The 27,382-nt window shown below is 49.8% G+C and overlaps 1 protein-coding gene across 2 annotated transcripts in view; it reads right to left on the bottom strand.

Annotated features, from left to right (window-relative positions):
- Nucleotides 1-27,382, bottom strand: part of rab13 (RAB13, member RAS oncogene family) — a 59,414-nt gene that overhangs the window by 12,541 nt on the left and 19,491 nt on the right. Inside the window, exons 4-8 of one of the 2 annotated variants that reach the window (XR_011358147.1) lie at nt 19,006-19,083; nt 13,276-13,365; nt 10,470-10,535; nt 6,411-6,461; nt 5,318-5,460 (exon numbers count right to left, since the gene is read on the bottom strand). Coding sequence is in view for 1 of the 2 variants with exons in the window: in XM_069940270.1 (XP_069796371.1) it covers nt 5,383-5,460; nt 6,411-6,461; nt 10,470-10,535; nt 13,276-13,365; nt 19,006-19,083 (363 nt within the window). In the remaining variant the exon portion in view is untranslated. Of the gene's footprint in view, nt 1-1,388; nt 5,461-6,410; nt 6,462-10,469; nt 10,536-13,275; nt 13,366-19,005; nt 19,084-27,382 lie in introns of those variants that run through there. The other variant, XM_069940270.1, reaches the window with a different exon arrangement.

The raw sequence follows: 27,382 nt of genomic DNA, 5'->3' as shown, positions 1-27,382 counted from the left end.
ACATGACTTTAGTCAAAGAGTCGTGAGTCTGTGGAACTTGTTGCCACAGGCAGGTGTGGAAGTGAGATCATTGGGTGTATTTAAGGCAGAAGTTGACAGGTATTTAATTGGTCAGGGCATCAAGGGTAACAAAGAGAAAGGCAGGGAGTGGGGCTGAGCAAGAGGATGATTAGAAAGGTGGAGCCAACTCGATGGGCCAATTGGCTAACTTTTGCTCCTGTATCTTGTGATAAATAATGTGCAAATAAGAGTACTTAAACAAGTCCCTGATTGAGTTTGTTGTTGAGGAGTCTGATGGTGGAGGGGTAGCAACTGTTCCGGAACCTGGTGGTGTGAGGCTTGTTGCACTGATACCTCTTTCCTGATGGTAGCAGCAAGAACAGAGCATGTGATGGGTGGTGTGGATCCTTCATGATTGCTGCTGCTCTCCGACAGCAGCTTTCCCCATAGATGTTCTCGATGATGGGGCAGGTATTGCCTGTGATGTCCTGGGTTGTGTCCATTACCTTATGCAGGGCTTCTAGCTCAGAGGTATTGGTGCCCCCACACCAGACTTTGATCTAGCTGGTCAGCGCACTTTCCACCACACATCTACAGGTTTACCAAGGTTTCTGATGTCCTACCGAACCTCCGCAAACTTCTGAGAAGAGGCGCTGATGTGCTTTCTTTATGATGCCACTTGTGTGTTGGGTCCAGGTAAGGTCCTCCAATCCATGGAGAGTGAGGTGAAGAGACAGTAGGCTCCCCTGCAGAGTTGTACTGCTTAGTCCGCCAGCTGATGGCTCCATACAGACCTGTTAAAGGAGCCGATGGTAGTTTATTTTAAAATCCTATGACAGGATGGTCCAGGCCCAAGATGGCAGTGCCTGTGTTCGGCACCGGCCTCGAGGGGTTGCAGATGGACTGGCGCAGGACACCAAAATCAGGGAGAACACCCTGAGTTTGAATGGGAGAAGCAAAGGAGAGAGCTCAAGGGACGGTGACTACGGCGGCAGACCAGTGAGGGGGGCTCTGTGGCTGGAGAGCACCCAGATGGCAGGTTATTGGCGGCTCGAAATGAGAATCCACGCATGCTGTGGGCTGCCGGCGACTGCGGTCAAGGGGACTGCTGGAGACCAGGTATCGGAACCGTGATGCGAAAGGGTGCCGATGCCACTGATTGTGTTGGAGGTTCGGACCTGGAGTTCAGGTCGCTGAAGATTCGGACTAGAGTGTACAGCTGCGGGACCACTCGAGGCGAATCTATGGACACTCGGTGACTCTGGGGGGGAGAGGGGGGGTGACCTCTCTTTCTCTGACCGTAAGGGGTGCCAGGCAATTACTGCTGATGGTGAACACAGCAGACTAAAGCGAATTTTTTACCCCCTCCATAAATCTTCGTCCGCGAAGCCAAGCCAAAGATACCTATTTTATTACATGACACTAAAGGAATCTTGTAGTTACATTTATATAACGTCTTTCACAAAATCCACTTTAAAGTACAACACAATTTAAAAAAAAACTTTGCAATGGTAGCGTAGAAAGATTCCACAAATATGGTCAGTTGAAGTGGGGAGGGAAATTGGAGGGGCGGTGGGGGGCGGGGGCGGTGGACAACACCCAATTTTCTTCCCCAGGTAACGCTGCATGGAAAGAGCTTTGCTTTGACAACTCTTCGCCAAGACGCTACTCCCCGACAACATGGAACACCACTGGGGAGGATTGGCCTTGCAGCGCCCCCCTACCTCGCCACCTGCTGGTTCCAAGTGCAGCCAGCCCCCAGCGGTGGGCAGGGAAGGAATGCCACTGCTCCTCAGTGGATGCTCAGAAACCCTTCGGAATATCAAAGCTAATGCCTTTGCGCTCAGTGGGCAGAGAAAAGTAAAACTCCTTTGGATATTTGCAAACTGAAGGAACAACACCTAATATTCCAACCAACCGGGTGGCATTATCAACTTCTCCAGTTTCTGCCAGACCACTCTGTTTTCCGGCTCTTCCCATCCATCTCTTTTCCTCCAGCTCTGCTCCTCCCCCTCCCCGTTTGCAGGCGTGCCCTCCCTCAACCACCTATTGCCTCCTGCCTGTGGGCCTGCGCCCCTCCCCCACCATTTTGTTCGGGCACCTGTCTACATTCTGCTCATATCCTGTACCTCGATGAAGGGCTCAGGCCCGTAGTCTTGGTTGTGATACTGTCTTTCTGGAGTACACTGTTTGACCTGTTGACTTTCTCCAGCTTTGTTTTATCTGCTAATCGATGCCTTGCTTGCAGCTCTCTGAGCCTTGAACTCCCCTCTTCAACCACCCCTTCCTGCTGTGATGATGCTCCAAAAAATTTTAGTGTCACCTATGGCCTCTTGGCTGTTCTCCTCCCACTTGCCCCCTTCTGCCCCCCAGCCACCTTTTTGCTCAATACTTTGATGAAGGGCCCAGGCCCGATATGTTCTGTGAGGGTCTCTCTCACTACTTCCCATCTGCTCTCATTTCTACGAACATGTACTCACCCCCACAGCCACGCGTGTTGGTCTGTTCTCCTCCCCCCGCCCCTTCTTCAGTTCCCCGTCCCGATCGCCTTGCTGCCGTGTCCTCGTACTGCCAGACTGAGACCACCGCAAATTGGAGAACCACCTCACCTCCTGACTGGGCACCCTCCAACCAGATGGCATGAACATAGACTGCTCCAGTTAACACCCTCTTGCCTTTCGTCTATTTCTCTCTCTTGCCTGACTCCTTTCACAGAGCCAAAATCAATTCTCTCCTCTTATCATATCCAATTAACACCTTTTGTTGGTCTGGATGTAAAGTACCCTGCTAAGATTTTCCAGCATTGTGTTCCGTTCTGATGTGTCTCCCTCCCTTCCGGCAGTGGTTCAGTTTAGACTGCAGGCAATCCATAGAAGTATCTGGGGGTTGAGGAAATAAAATGTCGGAACGGGAATGAGTCTCTTATTCCTGTTCTGATCATTTTACGTTGACTATGTTCTGGGAAATTGGAAATAATTTCCTGGAATGTAGCAGCTGTGTGTAAAAAAAAAACATAACTGTGCCTGCAGCCTTTTGTGTTTCAGTCAGTCCCGAAATATCCTACGCAAACTGTGAGACCGGCTGAGTTCTTCCAGCATTTCTGTCTGTTTTTGCTATAGTCACAGCCCCTTCTTCCCTCCTCGCCCAGCCTTTTAATTCAGGCGCCTGCCTGCTTTTCACTCACACCTCGAAGAAGGCCTCAAGCCAAAACACATCTTCACCTCGTGTGGACACTGTGGGATCTGCTGAGTTCTTCCAGCATTTGAACCACAATCCCAGCATCTGCGGACTTCCGAGTAGCAGAGGCAGAGAGAGTGGTGGTGGTGGGGATGGTTAAAAATGCTAGCGTTTTGAAACCACAGCACCCTTGCTGGGTCCAGTAACCCTTCACTGCCTTTATCTTCCAATTCCTGACTGCGGAGAAGCAAAATCCCCACCACCATCAGAGAGGGGAGAGTTTACAGGTCCATAGCGGGGGGGGGTCTCATCTAACCCAGCCTCCTCCCTCCCTGTCACCTTTCTTTCTCCCCCCCGCTCTTTCTTCAACCCATCCCCACCGTTCACTTTGACCCTTACGATTCACAGTCCAATGGAATCTGAGACACAGTAAAACCCCTGGTATCCAGAATTCAAGCAACCAGCAAAAAAAAAAATCAAGGAAAATAAATTGAAAAAAATAAACTAACAGTTGAAAAAATGTGCAAGTTTAAAACTGTGAAACATAAACCTTTGGTGAAGATGGGAGCAAATGCCCAGCCACTATAGGGCCTTGGTCAGGCTTTGCTCATAGCAGCTGCGTGAATAAATAAAATGGCATCGCCCAAGGACGAAGAGCTGGTGTTTCCTTAGTAAGAGTTGTCTCAGTCAGAGATTTTTTCTGTAAATTTAGGGTGGGGGATAGAATTAGTTATCTATAATTTTATTGTTCGTCTTTCAGACAACTCTGGTGGAGGGGGAAGGAATTAGCGATGGTTAAATGTTTTCAAAGAAAGTGATTGTAAATTAAGGTTTATATATTCATGCGAGTGAAGTTTGTTCAGTGTAAGTACAGTGTAGTATTTTTGTCTTTTAAACTTTTTATTCTTAATGCAGGTGTATGACTTAGGCATTGTAACAATGAGTCTCAAAGCAACTGGAAAATACACTTATCTGGCATCTACCAATCCCCAGAGGTGAAGGATACCAGGGGTTTTACTGTATTTACAAGAGGGTCATGCCAGCTTCTGCTCAGGTTGTGCAAGACTGGATTCATTCCCCAGTTCCACAAGAATTTCAGGGAATTTCTGTCTTGGCATGACACACCATCGGATGCCAGGATAGGATGTGGGGGGGGGGGGGGGGGAATCTAAGAAGGGAGATGTTGGATCTTTGTTTATAGCCTGTGCACCCCCCCCAAAATCATCCTCTACCCCACTATCATTTTGGGGTGTAAGTGTATGGAGGGAGGGTGGGGGTGTGAGATTTAGATAATGACACGCAGCAGGTCCATTCAGCCCACGAGTCCACGCAGCCCCAAATTACACCCAATTGACTGACAAACCCCGAGCATTTTGGAGGGTGGGAATAAACCCGTGCAGACACGGGGAATACGTGCAAACTCCTAGCAGGCAGCGCTGGATTCGAGCTGGGTCGCTGGCACTGTAACAGTTTCTGTATGACTAGAATTATCCCGCTTTTCCTGGCACGTTCTCAAAGAACAAAGTGAAAGTTGCGAACACTGCACTGTTGTCAGGACATCAAAGGTCTGAGTGCCCATCCCGCATCCAAAACCTTCAGCTCCCCTCCCCATTACCTGGCTTGTGAGTGACAAGCCGAGAATCCTAATCCACTCTCGTGGGGACCCAATAGCAACCGTACCCAAAAAGTTGAAGGACAGAACATATCAAAAATGAAACATGGTCTCCAAATATGACCTTTTTTCCAGGCAAGAATGCCAGTTAGAAAGCAGGAGGGAAAGAAAGAAGGAAGAAATAAAGAGGGAGAGAAAGAAGTGGAAATTCCAGTGAAGAGAAAGAAAAGGAGAAAAAGGGGAGGAGAAAGAGAGAAAATGTGGAAATGCTTGTGAAAAAGAGAGAAAGTGGGAGAGAAAGAGAAAAATGAAAATTGAGAGAGAATGAAAGAAAAAGGGGAAAGAATTAAGAAAAATTTTTAAAAAAGGAAAGGAAAAAAGAGAGGAGATAGAAGGGACGTTTCACTGGGGATAGGAATGAACCCAGACCACGGGATGCAGAATAATCAGAGGGGTCCTGTCCTCACGCACAGGTCCGGGGGGGGGGGGGGGGGGTGGTTGCATTCAACGTCATCCACAAACAGTCACCTGGGAGGTTCCGAAGCTCTGTGACATGCGCAGGGGGGAGGGGAGGGGTGGTGGGAGTCTCAGCTTTAGATTAAGGAGCACTTGGAGGAACTGGTCTTCTGCGGACTCTCCAACGGAGACCTGGAGCTCGGCGACCCAATGCCCTAGGATTAGAGAAGATAAATGTTGGGAATCAGACACAAGGGAGACACAATTTCCAGTTGACATCAGACCCCCCCCACCATACAACATTATAGGACAGAAACAGGCCCTTTGCCCCCCCCCCCATTAATCTCCCTAGTTCCACTGACCCGCATGCCGATCATTGCCCTTCATACCTCTCCCATCCAAATTCTTTTTAAGTGTTAAAATCGAGCCCGCATTCACCACTTCAGCTGGGAGCTTGTTCCACACGCCCTCCACTCTCTAGGTGAAAATGTTTCCCAGAATGTTCCCCTTAAACTTCTCCCCTTTCTCCTTTAACCTGCACTCCTCTGGTTTGTATCTCACCTCTGCTCAGAGGGAAAACCCTGTTTGCGTTTACTCTATCCATACCCCTCAGGAAGGAATGAGAGCCAAGTGTAAATGTTAACCTGCCCCCCATAGTGGTGGATTAAATATTTGGCGGAGTAGGCTTAAGCCTAGGGGCCTGGAAGGGATGGGGGGGTGTTGGAAGGAACAGGAACCTCAGACTCCTGGTAGGAGCGGGGATCTTGGGCAACTGGCAGGAGTGAGGACCTCAGGCTCCCAGCAGGAGTGGGTATATCAGACTCACGGCAGGAGTGGGGACGTTAGGCTCCTGGCAGGAGTGGGGACGACAGGTTCTACAATTCTTTCAATCCCAAAAGTTCAATCGAGATCCCCTGGCATTTTCCAACCCCCTGGATAGTTTCATCGACGCTAGGGATTGATACTGACCACTTTGGAGACCCCTAATGCAAGTTATTGAACGTAAAGTCACTTTATTCTATTGAACGCAGGGTGGGGGCAGGGGTGCAAGGTCGGGGGGGGGGGCGGGCCCTGATAGGCCTCCCCCCCCCATCTACATGGGGTTTGACAAAATGCGATTGCGAACTGAGGCACTGCAATGTCACCAACTGGACAGAACTCTTACCGACTTCTTGCTTGTTTTTATCAAGATATCGTGAGCCAGTGATTGAAAAGCCTGTTGAAAATGAGACAAACAAACAGGTAAATAAAGAGTGGTCAAACAATGAAATACTGATCACTAATCAAACCCAACAACTCCCACAGCTCCCTCGACGACACCTCTTCACACCCTGTCCCCTGTAAGGATTACATTCCATTCTCTCAATTTATTTGTCTCATCTGCTCCCAGGATGAGGTCTTCCATGTCAAGATGTCCTCCTTCTTCAAACAACGTCGCTTCCCCTCTACCACCATCAACTTGGCCCTCACCCACGTATCCTCCATTACCCACACATCTGCCCCTACATGTAACAAGGATGGGATTCACCTGGCCCTCACCCACCACACATTCTCCTCTGCTATTTCCGCCACCTACTACGTGATACTACGACAGGACACCTATTCCCCTCTCCTCTATCCACTCCTCCCTCCCCATCAATCGACCCCTTGGTCACAGGAGATGCACCACTTGCGCCCACACCTCCTCCCTTACCACCAATAGGGGTGAATCTGCAGGGGTTGTCTACAGCACCCGGTGCTCCCACTGTGGTCTCCTCTGAACGCAGACTGGGAGATCGCTTCGTTGAGCACCTCCGCTCAGTCCGCCGCCATAGGATGGATCTCCCAGTGGCCACCCATTTCAGTTCCCCACCCCATTCCCTTGCCAACACATCTGTCCATGGTTTCAGACACTGCCAGTCTGAGACCATCAATAAATTGAAGGAACAACATCTCATCTTCTGCCTGGGCACCCTCCAACCACATGGCATTAAAATGGACCTCGGTTTCCGGTTAGAAACACCCCCTTCCTCTTCCCCTCTACCACCATCAACTTGGCCCTCCCCCACAGATCCTCCATTACCCACACATCTGCCCCCACGCGTAACAAGGATGGGATTCACCTGATCCTCACCCACCACTCTCTTCCCTCTAGTTCTGTCTGTCTGTATCTCTCTCTCTTCCTTTTTCCCACTGACTCCTTTCACAAAGCCAAAATCAATTCACACCTTCCCTCATAAATCCAATTCTTCCCCCTTTTCTCCCCCACCCTTTAATTCAGACGCCTGGATTTTTCACGCATACTTTGCTCAGGCCCAAAACATTGGTAATGTATCTTTCCCTCCTATTGTTGCTACAAGACCAGCTAAGTTCTCCTAGAGCATCTCTGTGTTTTGGCGAGAATCATAGCATCTGCAGACATTTGTGTTTCACTCCACATTAAAAATAGGGTACCGCTCAGTCAACAACTGTCCCCTTGGAACACCAGCAGGATCATTCCTACCGAAGCTGGGGATGGGAAATGGATTTGTGTGGGACATCCCAAGGAAGGGACTGGCATTGATGGAGGAGCTCCAACAGAGTCATCAAGTTTGCAGACAACACCACAGAGGACATGGGTGAAAGGTTAGTTGGCTTTATCGGCAACAACGATGAGTTGACGCTGTGCGAGAGTAACAACCCGAGTCTCAACTTGGACAAGACAAAGGAGGTGATTGTGGGCTTCAGGAAGATCAGGAATGACCACCCTCCACTACACAACTCTGTAGTGGAGAGAGTGGAGAGCACCAGGTTTCGTGGAGTTCACTTCACTAGTGACTTATCGTGGACTCACAACATCACCTACTTATCAGGAAGGCGCATCTGCACTTTCTGAGAAGAGTGAAGCGGGCAAGGCTACCAGCCACTATTATGTCAACCTTCTACAGGAGCTCTATTGAGAACATCCTGGCCGGCTGCATCATAGAATGGGTACGGTCGTTGCAGAGAAATGGATCGAAGGTCAATCCACAGGATCATAAGAGCGGCAGAGATTCACTGGAGTCTCCCTCATCAACATGATCTACCAGGATTGTTGTCTGAAGAGGGCGTGCAAAATCATCGAGGACCCTTTCCACCCCGCACACAGCATCTTCCAGCTGCTCCCATAGGGAGGGATAGAGGAGGATCAGAGCCAGCACCACCAGGCTGAGGAACAGATTCTTCCCACAGGCAGTGAGAACACTGAATGACCTGCTCACACTAACCATCCGAGACTCTCATATTTACAAATCAATATTTTTTTGAGTATGTTTGTCTGTGTGTGTGTCAAGTCTGCATGTTTTGCACCAAGGACCGGAGAACGCTGTTTCATCAGGTTGTACTCATGCAATCGGATCACAATAAACTTAACTAAAACGAGGTTATTACGAGGATTATCATCAATTTGAGAAGAGATTGAAATGCCTGGGATTTTACTCACTGGAGTTGGGGGGATGAGGGGGAAATCTTATACATTTAAAATTATGAGAGGTATAGGTAAGATAGAAGTTTCCACTGGCAGGTGAGGCTAGTACAAGGGTACACAGCCTCAAGATTCGGGAGAGGTTCAGGACAGAGATGAGGAGGAACTGCTTCTCCCAGAGAGGAGGGAATCTGCAGCATTCTCTGCCCAAGGAAGCAGTGATGGCTGCCTCAATGAATGCGTTCAAGGCACACAGGATAGAATTTTGCCCCGAGGGGGAATTAAGGTTGCTGAGTCCAGGGCCTGTGATTTTATTGAATGGCGGAACAGACTGGGCATCCACTGAATGAGAGGAGGGCAGGGATGGCCTTATGACTCAACAGGAAGTAAACTCCCTGGGCCGAGACAGTTCGCCAGGAAAAGTAGTGGTTATTTTAAGCCAACGCTCTATTTACCTTTGACAAACAGCAAGTGGGTGGTGGGGTGGTGGGGGGTGTGGGGAGGAGGGAGGGAAGCCAGACTTGCAGATTTTTGTAGAGCTCAGCTGAAGGATCACACACCAACTGTGCCGCATGTCAAGACCCAGCCTGCATATCAGTGACTAGTGGAGTTCCATAGGGATCTGTTCTGGGACCCCTGTTCTTAGTGATTTTTATAAAACTTAGATCAGTGGTTCTAAACCTTTTTTTTTCGCCACTCTCAGGCCACCTTAAGTAGCCTACAATATAGGATGCTACAGGTGCTCTGTGGTTAGTAAGGGTTTACCGTAAATATGTGTGTATAATGTGAAGAATTTTGTACCAAAATTCGAGCTCAAAGTAAAGGTTCGCATTATACACACAAATTTACGGCAGCGCGTATCGGATGGGCAAGGGGAAAGAGAGACAGCAGTGTGAATCAGGCGGGCAAAGGGGGAGAGAGACGGCAGCGTGAATCGGGCAGGCGAGGGAGGAGAGAGATGGCAGCGTGAATCAGGCGGGTGAGAAGGAAGAGAGACAGCAGCGCAAATCAGGCGGGCGAGAGGGAAGAGAGACAGCAATATACACACATATTTACCGTACTTAAGGTGTTCTGTGAATGGGGAAAAGAAAGGTTGAGAACCACTGAGCTGCATGAAAGTTGTGGATCAGGTGGAGGGTTGTGATAGATTACAAAAGGATATAGACAGGATGCAGAATTGGGCGGGTGGAGTTCAATCTGGGTAAGTGTGAGGTGATGCATTTTGGAAGTTCAAACCCGAAGGGTGAGTATGGGGTTGATGGTCAGATAAAAAGGCTGGGGAGGAGGGAAGAAGGAGCAGGTGGAGGGGCACAGGGCAACAGGCAATAATTGGACAAAGACAGGAGGGCTGGAGAGGAAAGGTGAGAATTGATCAGGGAAGGGGGTGGGTCTGTGAATGCAGAGCTGGAGGAAAGGAGATGGAGGGATAGATAGGACCCAAAGACCAACAGGTTTCAGGCAGACCAAAGTGCACCTTGCCAGTCTTCCAACAGTTCTGGATGTCTGACTGTCTGCGCATCCCTAGGAACAGCCCATAGATCAGAGGGGTCTTGCTGCTGCTGGGATGAACTGCGACAAGGACCCCTGCATCTTTCTCCACACACTCTTTGTGAATCTGCATTCAGCAAAGAGGTGGGCAGTTGTATCTGCTCCACCGCAGTCACTCTGGGGACAATGTGCTTGGCCGGTGATGTTGCGATTGCAGAGGGAAGATCTGACCCCCTGCAGATTCACAGGTGAAGTGCGGCTTCACTTAGAAGGACAAAATGGGAGTGAGGGAGGGGAAAGCAAAAATTGACTCACCTCTTCTACGTTCAAACTCGACTTGGCACTTGTTTCAAAAAATCGAATCCCGTGATCCTTAGCCAGCTGCAGTAAGAGAGCAGAGGGGAAGATGAAGGGTTAACATGGCAGGGGCTGGCTTGGTTACTTCATTCACTCAAAGCTTCAATACTCTTACGGGGTTAAACAGCGGGGAGGAAGGCTCCGCAGCCCCTTCGAAACTCTTCAGGCCAGCTCTCTGCTCTACCCCAAACCCACTGCCATTCAGATCAACACACAATGTGCTGGAGACACTCAGCAGATCACACAGCATCTAATAGAAAGTGAAGGGATTAACCAACAGTTCGGACCTGCGACCGTCATCAAGGCATGAGCAAAACGCAGGCAGGCGCCTGAAATAAAATGGTCGGTGGTGGGGGGGGGGGGAGAGAGAGAGAGGAGAAGAGAGACGGGGCAGGGTAAAGACACAGAGTAAATGCTGGAGGAACTCAGCCAGTCTCGCAGTGTCCATAGGAGGTACAGATGCATTACCGACGTTTTGGGCCTGAGCCCTTTCTCAAGGTATAACCAAGGAACAGGAAGGCATCAGAATAAAGACTGAAAACTGGTGGGAGGAGGAGTTCAGATCAACAAAAGGTGTTAATTGGATATGATGAGGAGAGGCTCTGTGAAAGGGGACAAAGGTAGGGGGGGGGGAGAGAGAGAGCGCACACGAGAGTGCATGCTGGGGGAAAAGCAACAGGGGGGAGAAGGGGAGGGGGGTTTAAACCAAAACCAGAGGTCAATGTTAATACCATCTGGTTGGAAGGTGCCCACACTGAAGATGATTAGAGATTCAATTTATTGTCAAGTAATGAAGACAGTAGAATATTACTGAAATTTGCTTTCATCTGCTGAAAGGCAGACATATTCACCATTAGCAAAAATTTCCTGAAGCGCCTCTTACAGTCAGAGTAAGAAAAGCAAAAGAGAATCCCCTCAGAGTCACTGAGTGTCCGTGGATTCGCCTCCAGCACTCCCGCAGCCTCGCAGAGTTCAGTCCAAACCATCGGTACCCCAAGCTCCAGATCTGAACCTCTGACATGGCCAGGAATCTTTCAGCGCCATTGGCACCCCCTCGCACCCCGATTCTGATACCTGGTACCCCTTCAGCCAGTCTCCAGCAGCCCCCCGATCATAGTCGCCAGCAGCCTACGTGGGTCCCTCACCTCGAGTCACCGACAGCCTGCGCGTTCTTCAGCCTCAGAGCCCCTTGTTCGTCCACTGCCATGGTCACCGTCCCGTGGGTCATCTCTGCTTCTCCTTCTCAAATGGGGTGGGGGGGGGGGTGTCCTTGTTTTCTGGTGCCCTGAGCCAGTCCTCTGTAACCCCTTGTGGCTTCTGCCGATCATAAGTGTACCACCATCTTGAGCGCAGATCCCCCCGCAGTATTTTTAAGTAAAACCACAGTCGGCTCCATTTACTTGCTGTTTAAAGCCTGAATGGAGCCAACGGCAGTCGGATTGGGTGGTTGAACACTGTGGAGGAGCGTTGTGACTCTGCTCCCACTCTGCGCAGGTCCTCCCAGCGGCAGCGCCGCCATTTTTCATTCAACGCAGTAGGAGGATAAAGGATTTTATAAAAGATGAGCATTGTTATTCTTCCACTGCAGTTTTTATTTGGTTCTGAAGCCCAACACTGTATAAAACACTGTACAGGTAGACCTCGACTTACAATGGGGTTCAGTTCTAGGTCTCATATCGTAAATTGAAAAACGCGATATTTGCCAAAAAAAAGCACGGCTGTAAAAATGCAAGATTTTTGCCCAGAAAATGCAAGAACAGAACCATCGTAACTTTAAAAATTTTGTATGTCAGGACATCGTAAGTAGGGGTCTATCTGTATACAAGGTGTTGTCCTCCAATTTGTGGGTGGTCTCAGTCTGGCAGTGCACGAGGTCCTGAAGGATGTGGACACTGTAAAGAGGATGCAGAGGTGATTCACAAGGATGCTGCCTGGATTGGAGAGCATGCCTTCTGAGAATACGAATGGGATGGGGAGTTGAAATGTGTGGCCACTGGGAGATCCACACTATTGCAACAGATAGAGCTGAGGTGCTCAACAAAGCGAACTCCCAGTCTTGCACAGTCTCTCCGGTGTAGGAGAGACCACACCGGTAGCAAGGCCACAGGCCAACAGGTGGGAGGTCAGTGACCCAGGCTGTGGAGAGAAAGGGGTCGGACCAAGAGCAGTGGCCTGGAGGAGGATTCCTTCCACCAAAAATCATCACAATCGGCAGCATTCCCAGGTCCTGGTGCTGTTCATCTGACCTGATCTGTTCTGCTGATCCTTAACACTGTGAACCTTTGGTTTGTCACTCCTCCCCCAACATCTCCCCACCTTCCCCCCCGTAAGCTGCTTGCACCCAACAAGACCACTACAGAAGATCATCGAAACAGCAGATATTAATTCAATTTAGACATACAGCGCAGTAACAGGCCCTTCCATACCACCACCCTGTGCCACCCAATTAACCTACAACCATCACCCCAACCCTGTACGTTTCTGAAAGATGGGAGGAAACCGGAGGAAACCCACATAGACATGGGGAAAATGTACAAACTCCTTACAGACAGCGCCAGGTTCGAACCTGGGTCTCTGGCGCTGTTAACCGTGCTGCCCTAAATTGGCGACGGTATCCTGTAATCGTGTAAATCATCCCAAAATGTTTATATATATTTAATTTAACATATCTTTATGCATATATTGTGCATCTTGTACGCACGTAAGCATTCCATTGGGTGGTCTATAAACTGTTGGATGATAATGAACTTGAACAAGGACGCACCTTCTCTGCCTTATCCCTGGGCACCTTTCGTTTATGTCCCATGTCGCACTTGTTTCCCAGTAACATCCGTTCTACGGTGGCGGAGGCATTCTGCGTTGAGGAAAAGAGGCACCAATCGTTAAATCTCACCCTTCCCACAAAATCAGAAGGAGCTTCAAAACTGTTGACTCACAAACAGCGAGTGGCTTGTGTTGGCTTGGAGAGCCAATGGCGCACCCAAAATGACCTTGCGCAGCAACTAATGCACAGGGGTTTAGGGAATGTTGATCAAGGATTGTTGCACTAGGAAGAGGGCGCAGAGCAGGTTGACCAGGACGTCGACTTTGGTTAACAGGTAGAGATTGGAGAAGCTAGACGTCTTCCCTGGAGTGGGGGCGAGACTGAGGGGTTGATCTGATGGATGACATAGAGACAGGGCAGACAGTCAAGATATTTTCTCCCCAGCTTGGGTTCCGAAAACAAGGGGGCAAAGATCAGCATAACACTGTGGGCTGAAGGGCCTGTACTGTGCTGTAATGTACTATGTCTGAATTTAATTCTTTTTTAGTCACGTGTACAAAGATACAATAAAAGGTATCGTGTTGTGCGCTATTTAGACAAATCAACTCATGCAGCAGGTAACGCGGTATCAAACAAATATGTGTACTTTTATTAACTGTGGGATCGGGTTCAAGAGCCGTGAAGTAACGTGGCAGCGATACAAGACCTTGGTCAGACCCCACTCAGTTCTGGTCACCTCACTCAGGAAGGATGTGGACGCTGTAGAGAAGGTGCAGAGGAGATTCACAAGGATGCTTCCTGGTTTGGAAGAGTACGTCTTCTGAGGATGGGTTGGGTGAACTCGGTCTTTTCTCCTTGGAGCTATGGAGGATGAGGGGTGGCCTGACAGAGGTGTACAAGACGGTGAGAGGCTATGGCCCATTTAGGACTCTGCTATGTTATGCTCCCACCCCCCCCCCCCAACCCCTTCCCTGTGAAGCAGTCAAGTTGAGCTGGCTTCTTCTGAACTTCTACTGAAATCACAAAAACTATTTTATGATTTCAGTCCGTTAACCCCCCCCCCTTAAATGTGCCTCGGGGGGGGGAGGGAGGGGTCTTAGGGCCCCCATGGAGAATGCCTACTTTTTCCCCAAGGCTGAAATGGCTAACACGAGGGAGCATAGTTTTAAGGTGCTTGGGAGTAAGTATAGTGGGGGGGCGGGAGGGTGATGCAAGAGGCAAGTTCATTCCACAGAGAGTGTATGGAATCAGTGGTGGAGGCTGGTACAGAAATTATTAGGTACACAGAACTGAGAAAAATGGAGGGTCATGAAGTAGGGAAATTCATGGCATTTGTTAGAGTAGGCTTTGGATCAGCACAGCACTGTGGGCCGAAAGGGCTGAAATGTTGCAGTAGATTTCTATCTATTAGTGTTACAATACGCAAAATGTTCAGGGTACAAGAGAAAAGGGCAGTTAAAATGACAGGGTCAGGGGTATCATCCTTTACCAGCAGTGATATCCATTTCAGAGTCCGATTATCACCCAAAGTTGAATCTTGTGTAAAGTGTGAGGAAGGGGTTAAAAAGGCGGTCTCTGCGGCAGGAATTTTTGGTTTACTTCTGGAACGTTTGGCAGAAATGGTGATGGAATCCGATAAAACAGCAGAAAGAATACGGTTGGTGAGATCAAAAAGTCGAGAACATGGATTAGAGTAAAAGGGGGTGAGACACGGAAGTCCGCAGGCACTGCGGTTACGGCAAAAACATATCGAAACGCTGGAGGAGCTCAGCCGGCCTCACAGCGTCCAGATGAGGTAAAAATATATTACCGATGTTTCAGGCCTGAGGAGTTTATTTAAGAAATAAGCAATTCCTTATTCCATGAAGAAAGGCTCAGGCCCGAAACGTTGGCTATTATATCCTTATCTTCTAAGAACTCTGGCCAAGTTCCTCCAGCGTTTTGGTGCATTTTTAAATTGTGAAGGGGGAAAGGTTTAAAGAAAACTTGAGGGGGAAGTAGTGGGATTGTTGAAGAAGCTGGCAACTGTATTGACAAGGTGCCATGATGAGGCTACTTAAAAGAGCACATGGTATAACAGGAAACATACCAGCGTGGGTAGAGCACTGGCTGATTGGCAGGAAGCAGAGTTGGAATACAAGGATCCTATTCTGGTTGGCTAGTCAGTGGCCACTTCTTTTTATGTGGTATGTTAATGATTTGGATGAGGGAGTGAATGGCTTTTTGGCTGGGTTTGCAGATGATAGATGGAGAAACAGGTGATGTTGAGGAAACACGGAGGCTGCAGAAGGACTTAGATTAGGAGAATAAGCTGAGAATATTGCACAGGTTGGCGTAGTGGTCAGCGCAATACCTTTACAGCGCCAGCGATTGGACCTGGGGTTCAAATCCCGCACTGTCTGTAAGGAGTTTCTCCCTGTGTCTGCGTGGGCTTTCCCTAGAGGCTCCGGTTTCCTCCACCGTTGAAAACCTCCTGGGGGTGTAGGTTAATTGGGTGTAAATTTGGTGGCACGGGCTCACGTTACCATTCTGTATGTCTAAATTATTTTTAAAGTAGCAGATGAAATATAATGTTGGAAAGTGTGTTTTGGTAGAAAAAAAATAAATGGGCAGTCTACTTTTTTAAAAAGGGAGAAAATACCCAGACGCAAAGGGACCTGGGATAGCCTGAAGGTAAACGCAGGATGAGTCGGTGGTGAAAAAGGTGAGTGCAATGCTGACATTCATTTCAAGAGGAATAGAATATAAGAGCAGGGATACAAGGCACTGATGAGTCCTCATTTGGAGTAATGTGAGCAGTTTTGAGCTTCTCAAGGATGTGCTGAAGTTAGAGAGAGTTCAGAGGAGGTTCACAACGTCTTGGCCTTCACTCGTTCAAATTTAGGAGAATGGGGGATCTCAATGAAACATTTCAAATTTTGAAATGCGTGGACAAAGTAGATGCAGAAAGGCTATTTCTGATAGAAATAGAACATGATTGAAGGACGTCCGCTTAGAACAGAGGAATTTCTTCAGAGGGCAGTAAATGTGTGGAATTTGTTGCCACAGATGGTTGTGGAGGCCAGGTCATTGGGTGTATTTAAGGCAGAGATTGATAGGTTTTTAATTACCGATGAAGGGGCTTGAGTCCAAAACGCCAGTTAGGCATCTTTATCTTTGCAATATAAAGGACACTGCTGGGTTTCTCCAGCTTTGTGTTTTTTTACTTCAACCATGCTGTCCACAGATTTTTGTGTTTTACTGGTGAATACATGGAATTCGCTGCCTATTGAACCTCAGTAAGACAAGGTTGGATATATCTTTACATAGTAAGGGAATTAGGGGATATGGGGACAGGGCAGGTCGGTGGAGATGAACCCATCATCAGATCACACCGAATGGCAGAGCAGACTCAATGGGCCGAATGGCCAACCTGCCCATATTTCTAATGTAATATCATATCTAAGAGATGGAGCCTCTATCAAAGTTACTGTCTTGAACCCCAGAGCCAAAGGTGAGAACGAGATTGACCCCCAGCGATCAAAAAGCCCGCAAACAATGGTGAGGAGGCCAGCCCAGCAATGAGGCAAAATCCAACCACGTCTCCATTTCTGTCTATGTTGAAATGGACAACCTAATCTGGACCCACAGCACCTCATCGTTAGGCAGGAAGGCGCAGCCATGCATACACTTATCATATGTTTACAGTTCATTTGTTACGCTGTGTACAGTTTTTTTTGCACTGCCAATAAGTGGTAATTCTGCCTGGCTCTCAGGGTTGTATGTGATGTCATGTATGTACTCTGACAATAAATCTGAAATACTTCCTCAGGAATCTGGCTACTGGCCCCTACCTTGACAACATTTTACAGGAGCACAACTGAGAGTGTCTCATCGGGCCGCATCATTGTGAGGGATGCCAGTTGCAAAGCATGGACTGGAAGTCAATACAGAGGATCATCAAAAGGGCCGAGAAGATCGCCGAGGTCTCACTCTCCTTTACTGACGATGTTCACTGGGAGCGTTGCTTAACTAGGGCTCAAAGAATTATCAAAGACCCTTTCCAGGATCTATGTGAGGGGCAGGAGCAATCATAAATCAGCCTGGGGAATGGCTTCTTCCCGCAGGCTGTGAGACTGATGAACGGTGTCCCGCAACCGAGTAAGCCATCCCAAAATATATAGAGAGATTTTTACATACAGTAAAACCCCTGGTATCCGGCACCTGTGGGGATTGGTAGATGCTGGATAAGTGAAATTTCTTGCTGCTTGAGATTACATGTGGCGTGATTGGAGAACCAAGAGCGAGGTGCAGCAATGTTAAATTTCTGTATTTTTTTTTATTTATTCACTTTTTTTTTTGCCAGTTCCTTGAATTCCGGATAACAGGGGTTGTATGTGTGTGCGTTCACATACCAACCTATTCAACAGAGCTCACATTCTCTTCTCCCCCTCCCCCCACCACTGCCCCCCCCCACCCACCCCTCCAAATTAGACAGGAAATGTCCAATCTTGAAGTCATGATTCCCCAGATTTAAGGAGTTTCTTCCCTACTGTTACTCTTCAGTGAATCTTGCACCAATTAAAGATGTCTTGTCCTGTATGTTTCTCTACGTCCTGCACCATTTGACATTGTAACATTACATCGAACATGGAACACTACAGCACAGTGCAGGCCCTTCAGCCCATGATGTCATGCTGACGTATGTAAACCTTCTCAACAAACTAAACCCTCCCTACCTCTTTACCCTTTTATTTTCTTCCATCCATGTGCCAAAGAGTCATTTAAAGTCCCTATTGTACCAGCCTCCACTACTACTGCTGGCAATGCATTCCAGGCCCCCACAACTCGCTGTGTAAAAGACATCTCCCCTAAACTTTCCTCCCTTCATTTTGTACAGATGTCCTCTGGTGCCTGATACTCTCACCCTGAGAAAAAGCAGCTGGCTGTCCACCTGTAGACCTCTATTAAGTCACCTCTCATCCTTCTACGCTCCAAAGAGAAAACCCAACCTTGCCTCATTAGACATATTTTCCAATTAAGGCCACATCCTGATAAATCTCCTCTGCATTCTCTCCATGGCTTCCACATCCTTCCTGTAATGAGGCGACCCAGAACAGAATGCAATATTCCAGGTGTGGTCTAACCAGAGATTTATAGAGTTACAACATTACCTCATGGCTCTTGAACTCGATCCCCCAACTACCATAGGCCTTCTTAACTACCCTATCAATCTGTGTGGCGACCTTGAGAGATCTATGGATTTGGACCCCAAGGTCCCTCTGTTCTTCTAGACTGATAAGAATGCTACTATTAACCCTGTACTGTCTTCAAGTCTGACCTACCAAAATGCATCATCTCACACTTATCTGAATTGAACTCTATCTGCCACTTTTCTGCCCAACCCTGCATCCTGTTGTAATCTACGATCCTTCTACATTACCCACATCACATCGAACCTTCCTACACTGCTGTCGCATTTGTAATTATTGCACGACCTGCTACTCAAGATGACATGGCAATAAAGGATTCAATTGACATTCCTGTTCACTTTGCTCGTGTCCCGGTTCCAAATGGCTGAGGTCATTGGATGATGGATGTTCCTGCATTGGTGACAGGGACTCGGAGTGAGCTCATCGATGTCGGATCGAACCAGCGCAGCCAGCAGGCTGATCGAAAGGGAGCCAAGGGACAGGGCTAGGAGCAGGAGGTAGGTCAGAAGCAATGGTTGGATGTTTGTGTGGCTCTCACCTCTTTGATGCTCTTCATCCAGTTCTGAATGTTTTCAAAAGACTTCTCGTCCGTGATGTCATAGACCAGTATTATACCCTGCAGGTGATAGAATCTGGGGTTTGTCATTCAGTCGCTCGGAAAGGTTCTAAATGCTTCCTGACTACGGATTTCCTGTGAATCTATTGGATGCAGAGTATAAGACCTACAAGAGTAGCCATTGTTCAAAGAGAGAGAGAGAGAGAGAGACAGAGAGAGATCAGAGACCCAGACAGGAGAAAGAGACACACACAGACACTTGAGAGATACACAGACAGGTGACATACACACACATTCAAAGTGAGAGAGAGAAAGAGAGTGAGACCCACACAGACAGGTGAGAGAGTGAAACACACACGCAGACAGGAGAGCAGACACGTGCAGACAGACGAGAGAGAGACAAGCGCAGACAGGCGAGCGAGATACGCGCAGACAGGCGAGCGAGACACGTGCAGACAGGCGAGCGAGACACGTGCAGACAGGCGAGAGAGACATGCGCAGACAGGCGAGAGAGAGACAAGCGCAGACAGGCGAGCGAGACATGCGCAGTCAGGCGAGAGAGACACGCGCAGACAGGCGAGAGAGAGAGACAAGCGCAGACAGGCGAGCGAGACACGCGCAGACAGGCGAGCGAGACACGCGCAGACAGGCGAGAGAGACACGTGCAGACAGGCGAGAGAGAGAAGCGCAGACAGGCGAGAGAGAGACACGCGCAGACAGGCGAGAGAGAGAAACGCGCAGACAGGCGAGAGATAGACACGCGCAGACAAGCGAGAGAGAGACACGCGCAGACAGGCGAGAGACACACGCAGACAGGCGAGAGAGAGACACACGCACGGACAGGTGAGAGGGAGACACACACGGACTGGTGAGAGAGACACACACAGACAGACAGGTGAGAGAGAGACACACAGACAGATGAGAGAGAGAGACACACACAGACAAGTTAGAGAGACACACACATAGACAGGCAAGAGTGAGAGAGACACACACCCAAACACAGACGGGTGAGTGAGAGAGACACTTGGACAGATGAGAGAGAGACACACACACACACACACGGACAGGCGAGAGTGACACACACAGACGGACAGGCGAGAGAGAGAGACACACACACGGACAGGTGAGTGAGAGAGAGAGACACACACGGACAGGTGAGAGAAAGACACACACAGGCAGGCAAGACTGAGAGAGAGACACACAGACACAGACAGGTGAGTGAGAGAGAGACATACACGGACAGGTGAGCGAGAGAGACACACACACGGACAGGTGAGCGAGAGACACACACAGACAGGTGAGCGAGAAAGAGACTCACGCGGACAGGCGAGAGACACACACACGGACAGGTGAGAGAGAGACATACACACGGACAGGCGAGAGAGAGCGAGAGAGACATTCACACGGACAGGTGAGTGAGAGAGAGACACACACGGACAGGTGAGTGAGAGAGAGAGACACACAGACAGGTGAGAGAGAGACACACACAGACAGGTGAGAGAGAGAGACACACACAGACAGGCAAGAGTGAGAGAGAGAGACACAAAGGCAGGTGAGCGAGAGAGAGACACACGGACAGGTGAGCGAGAGAGAGACACACGGACAGGCGAGAGACACACACACAGACAGGTGAGAGAGAGACACACACACACAGACAGGTGAGAGAGACACACACACACAGACAGATGAGAGTGAGAGACACACACAGACGTGAGAGAGAGACACACACACAGACAGGTGAGAGAGAGACACACAGACAGACAGTTGAGTGAGAGAGAGATACACTCGACAGGTGAGCACGAGAGAGACACACACGGACAGGTGAGAGAGACACACAGACAGATGAGAGAGAGACACAGACAGATGAGAGAGAGGCACAGACAGATGAGAGAGAGAGACACAGGCAGATGAGAGAGAGACACAGACAGACATGAGAGAGACACACACAGATGAGAGAGAGACAGACAGATGAGAGAGACACACACACAGACAGGTGAGTGAGAGAGACACATACGGACAGGTGAGAGAGAGAGAGACACACACACACGGACAGGCGAGAGAGAGAGACACACACGGATAGGTAAGCGAGAGAGAGACACACACGGACAGGTGAGCGAGAGAGAGAGACACACACGGACAGGTGAGAGGGAGACACACACGGACTGGTGAGAGAGACACACACAGACAGACAGGTGAGAGAGAGACACACAGACAGATGAGAGAGAGAGACACACACAGACCAGTGAGAGAGACACACACATAGACAGGCAAGAGTGAGAGAGACACACACCCAAACACAGACAGGTGAGTGAGAGAGACACTCGGACAGATGAGAGAGAGACACACACACACACACGGACAGGCGAGAGAGAGACACACACACGGACAGGCGAGAGAGAGACACACACACACGGACAGGTGAGTGAGAGAGAGAGACACACACGGACAGGTGAGAGAAAGACACACACAGGCAGGCAAGACTGAGAGAGAGACACACAGACACAGACAGGTGAGTGAGAGAGAGACATACACGGACAGGTGAGCGAGAGAGACACACACACGGACAGGTGAGCGAGAGACACACACAGACAGGTGAGCGAGAAAGAGACTCACGCGGACAGGCGAGAGACACACACACGGACAGGTGAGAGAGAGACGTACACACGGACAGGCGAGAGAGAGCGAGAGAGACATTCACACGGACAGGTGAGTGAGAGAGAGACACACACGGACAGGTGAGTGAGAGAGAGAGACACACAGACAGGTGAGAGAGAGACACACACAGACAGGTGAGAGAGAGACACACACAGACAGGCAAGAGTGAGAGAGAGAGACACAAAGGCAGGTGAGCGAGAGAGAGACACACGGACAGGTGAGCGAGAGAGAGACACACGGACAGGCGAGAGACACACACACAGACAGGTGAGAGAGAGAGACACACACACAGACAGGTGTGAGAGAGAGTCACACACAGACAGGTAAGAGAGAGACACACACAGACAGGTGAGAGAGAGACACACACATACAGGTGAGAGAGAGAGAGAGAGACAGACCGATGAGAGAGAGAGACTCAGACAGATGAGAGAGAGACACACACACACGGACAGGTGAGTGAGAGAGAGACACACACGGACAGGTGAGAGAGAGAGAGACAGACAGATGAGAGAGAGAGACGCAGACAGATGAGAGAGAGACACACACACACGGACAGGTGAGTGAGAGAGAGACACACACGGACAGTTTAGCGAGAGACACACAAAGACAGGTGAGAGAGAGAGACATAGACAGGCAAGAGTAAGAGAGAGACACACACAGACAGGTGAGAGAGAGAGACGCAGACAGATGAGAGAGAGACACACACACACGGACAGGTGAGTGAGAGAGAGACACACACGGACAGTTGAGCGAGAGACACACACACGGATAGGCGAGAGAGACACACAGAGACAGGTGAGAGAGAGAGAGACATAGACAGGCAAGAGTAAGAGAGAGAGACACACACAGACAAGCGAGAGTGAGAGAGACACACACAGACAGGCGAGAGTGAGAGAGACACACACAGACAGGTGAGAGAGAGACACACACAGACAGGTGAGGGAGACACACACACACAGACAGATGAGAGTGAGAGACACACACAGACGTGAGAGAGAGACATACACACAGACAAGTGAGAGAGAGACACAGACAGACAGTTGAGTGAGAGAGAGACACACTCGGACAGGTGAGCACGAGAGAGACACACACGGACAGGTGAGAGAGACACACAGACAGATGAGAGAGAGACACAGACAGATGAGAGAGAGAGGCACAGACAGATGAGAGAGACACACAGACAGACATGAGAGAGACACACACAGATGAGAGAGAGACAGACAGATGAGAGAGACACACACACAGACAGGTGAGTGAGAGAGACACACACAGATGAGAGAGAGAGACAGACAGATGAGAGAGACACACACACAGACAGGTGAGTGAGAGAGACACATACGGACAGGTGAGCGAGAGAGAGACACACACGGACAGGTGAGAGAGAGAGAGACACACACACACACGTACATGCGAGAGAGAGACACACACGGATAGGTGAGCGAGAGAGAGACACACACGGACAGGTGAGCGAGAGAGAGACACACACGGACAGGTGAGAGGGAGACACACACGGACTGGTGAGAGAGACACACACAGACAGACAGGTGAGAGAGACACACACAGACAGATGAGAGAGAGACATAGACAGACATGAGAGAGACACACACAGATGAGAGAGAGACAGACAGATGAGAGAGAGAGAGACACACACACACAGGTGAGTGAGAGAGACACATACGGACAGGTGAGCGAGAGAGAGACACACATGAACAGGTGAGAGAGAGAGACACACACACACACGGACAGGCGAGAGAGAGACACACACGTATAGGTGAGCGAGAGAGAGACACACACGGACAGGTGAGCGAGAGAGAGACACACACGGTCAGGTGAGCGAAAGAGAGACACACACGGACAGGTGAGAGGGAGACACACACGGACAGGTGAGAGAGACACACACAGACAGGTGAGAGAGACACACACAGACAGGTGAGAGAGAGAGACACACACAGACAGACAGGTGAGAGAGAGACACACACACAGACAGACAGGTGAGAGAGACACACACAGACAGATGAGAGAGACACACAAACAGATGAGAGAGAGAGACACACGCAGACAGGCGAGAGAGACACACATGGACAGGTGAGAGAGACACACACGGACAGGTGAGCAAGAGAGAGACACACACAGACAGGTGAGTGAGAGAGAGACACACACATGGACAGGTGAGAGAGAGAGACACACACAGACAGGCAAGAGTGAGAGAGAGAGACACAAAGGCAGGTGAGCGAGAGAGAGACACACGGACAGGTGAGCGAGAGAGAGACACACGGACAGGCGAGAGACACACACACAGACAGGTGAGAGAGAGACACACACACACAGACAGGTGAGAGAGACACACACACACAGACAGATGAGAGTGAGAGACACACACAGACGTGAGAGAGAGACACACACACAGACAGGTGAGAGAGAGACACACAAAGACAGGTGAGAGAGAGAGACATAGACAGGCAAGAGTAAGAGAGAGACACACACAGACAGGTGAGAGAGAGAGACGCAGACAGATGAGAGAGAGACACACACACACGGACAGGTGAGTGAGAGAGAGACACACACGGACAGTTGAGCGAGAGACACACACAGACAGGTAAGAGAGAGAGAGACACACACACGGATAGGCGAGAGAGACACACAGAGACAGGTGAGAGAGAGAGAGACATAGACAGGCAAGAGTAAGAGAGAGAGACACACACAGACAAGCGAGAGTGAGAGAGACAAACACAGACAGGCGAGAGTGAGAGAGACACACACAGACAGGTGAGAGAGAGACACACACAGACAGGTGAGGGAGACACACACACACAGACAGATGAGAGTGAGAGACACACACAGACGTGAGAGAGAGACATACACACAGACAGGTGAGAGAGAGACACAGACAGACAGTTGAGTGAGAGAGAGACACACTCGGACAGGTGAGCACGAGAGAGACACACACGGACAGGTGAGAGAGACACACAGACAGATGAGAGAGAGACACAGACAGATGAGAGAGAGAGGCACAGACAGATGAGAGAGACACACAGACAGACATGAGAGAGACACACACAGATGAGAGAGAGAGACGCAGACAGATGAGAGAGAGACACACACACACGGACAGGTGAGTGAGAGAGAGACACACACGGACAGTTTAGCGAGAGACACACAAAGACAGGTGAGAGAGAGAGACATAGACAGGCAAGAGTAAGAGAGAGACACACACAGACAGGTGAGAGAGAGAGACGCAGACAGATGAGAGAGAGACACACACACACGGACAGGTGAGTGAGAGAGAGACACACACGGACAGTTGAGCGAGAGACACACACAGACATGTAAGAGAGAGAGAGACACACACACGGATAGGCGAGAGAGACACACAGAGACAGGTGAGAGAGAGAGAGACATAGACAGGCAAGAGTAAGAGAGAGAGACACACACAGACAAGCGAGAGTGAGAGAGACACACACAGACAGGCGAGAGTGAGAGAGACACACACAGACAGGTGAGAGAGAGACACACACAGACAGGTGAGGGAGACACACACACACAGACAGATGAGAGTGAGAGACACACACAGACGTGAGAGAGAGACATACACACAGACAGGTGAGAGAGAGACACAGACAGACAGTTGAGTGAGAGAGAGACACACTCGGACAGGTGAGCACGAGAGAGACACACACGGACAGGTGAGAGAGACACACAGACAGATGAGAGAGAGACACAGACAGATGAGAGAGAGAGGCACAGACAGATGAGAGAGACACACAGACAGACATGAGAGAGACACACACAGATGAGAGAGAGACAGACAGATGAGAGAGACACACACACAGACAGGTGAGTGAGAGAGACACACACAGATGAGAGAGAGAGACAGACAGATGAGAGAGAGAGACAGACAGATGAGAGAGACACACACACAGACAGGTGAGTGAGAGAGACACATACGGACAGGTGAGCGAGAGAGAGACACACACGGACAGGTGAGAGAGAGAGAGACACACACACACACGGACATGCGAGAGAGAGACACACACGGATAGGTGAGCGAGAGAGAGACACACACGGACAGGTGAGCGAGAGAGAGACACACACGGACAGGTGAGAGGGAGACACACACGGACTGGTGAGAGAGACACACACAGACAGACAGGTGAGAGAGACACACACAGACAGATGAGAGAGAGACATAGACAGACATGAGAGAGACACACACAGATGAGAGAGAGACAGACAGATGAGAGAGAGAGAGACACACACACACAGGTGAGTGAGAGAGACACATACGGACAGGTGAGCGAGAGAGAGACACACATGAACAGGTGAGAGAGAGAGAGACACACACACACACACACGGACAGGCGAGAGAGAGACACACACGGATAGGTGAGCGAGAGAGAGAGACACACGGACAGGTGAGCGAGAGAGAGACACACACGGTCAGGTGAGCGAAAGAGAGACACACACGGACAGGTGAGAGGGAGACACACACGGACAGGTGAGAGAGACACACACAGACAGGTGAGAGAGACACACACAGACAGGTGAGAGAGAGAGACACACACAGACAGACAGGTGAGAGAGAGACACACACACAGACAGACAGGTGAGAGAGACACACACAGACAGATGCGAGAGACACACAAACAGATGAGAGAGAGAGACACACGCAGACAGGCGAGAGAGACACACATGGACAGGTGAGAGAGACACACACGGACAGGTGAGCAAGAGAGAGACACACACAGACAGGTGAGTGAGAGAGAGACACACACATGGACAGGTGAGAGAGAGAGACACACACAGACAGGCAAGAGTGAGAGAGAGAGACACAAAGGCAGGTGAGCGAGAGAGAGACACACGGACAGGTGAGCGAGAGAGAGACACACGGACAGGCGAGAGACACACACACAGACAGGTGAGAGAGAGACACACACACACAGACAGGTGAGAGAGACACACACACACAGACAGATGAGAGTGAGAGACACACACAGACGTGAGAGAGAGACACACACACAGACAGGTGAGAGAGAGACACACAGACAGACAGTTGAGTGAGAGAGAGATACACTCGACAGGTGAGCACGAGAGAGACACACACGGACAGGTGAGAGAGACACACAGACAGATGAGAGAGAGACACAGACAGATGAGAGAGAGGCACAGACAGATGAGAGAGAGAGACACAGGCAGATGAGAGAGAGAGACAGACAGACATGAGAGAGACACACACAGATGAGAGAGAGACAGACAGATGAGAGAGACACACACACAGACAGGTGAGTGAGAGAGACACATACGGACAGGTGAGAGAGAGAGAGACACACACACACGGACAGGCGAGAGAGAGAGACACACACGGATAGGTAAGCGAGAGAGAGACATACACGGACAGGTGAGCGAGAGAGAGAGACACACACGGACAGGTGAGAGGGAGACACACACGGACTGGTGAGAGAGACACACACAGACAGACAGGTGAGAGAGAGACACACAGACAGATGAGAGAGAGAGACACACACAGACCAGTGAGAGAGACACACACATAGACAGGCAAGAGTGAGAGAGACACACACCCAAACACAGACAGGTGAGTGAGAGAGACACTCGGACAGATGAGAGAGAGACACACACACACACACGGACAGGCGAGAGAGAGACACACACACGGACAGGCGAGAGAGAGACACACACACACGGACAG

The sequence above is a fragment of the Narcine bancroftii genome, chromosome 5, assembly GCF_036971445.1.
Source record: "Narcine bancroftii isolate sNarBan1 chromosome 5, sNarBan1.hap1, whole genome shotgun sequence".
Taxonomy (NCBI): Eukaryota; Metazoa; Chordata; class Chondrichthyes; order Torpediniformes; family Narcinidae; genus Narcine; species Narcine bancroftii.
This window is presented reverse-complemented; position numbering and strand designations above follow the sequence as displayed.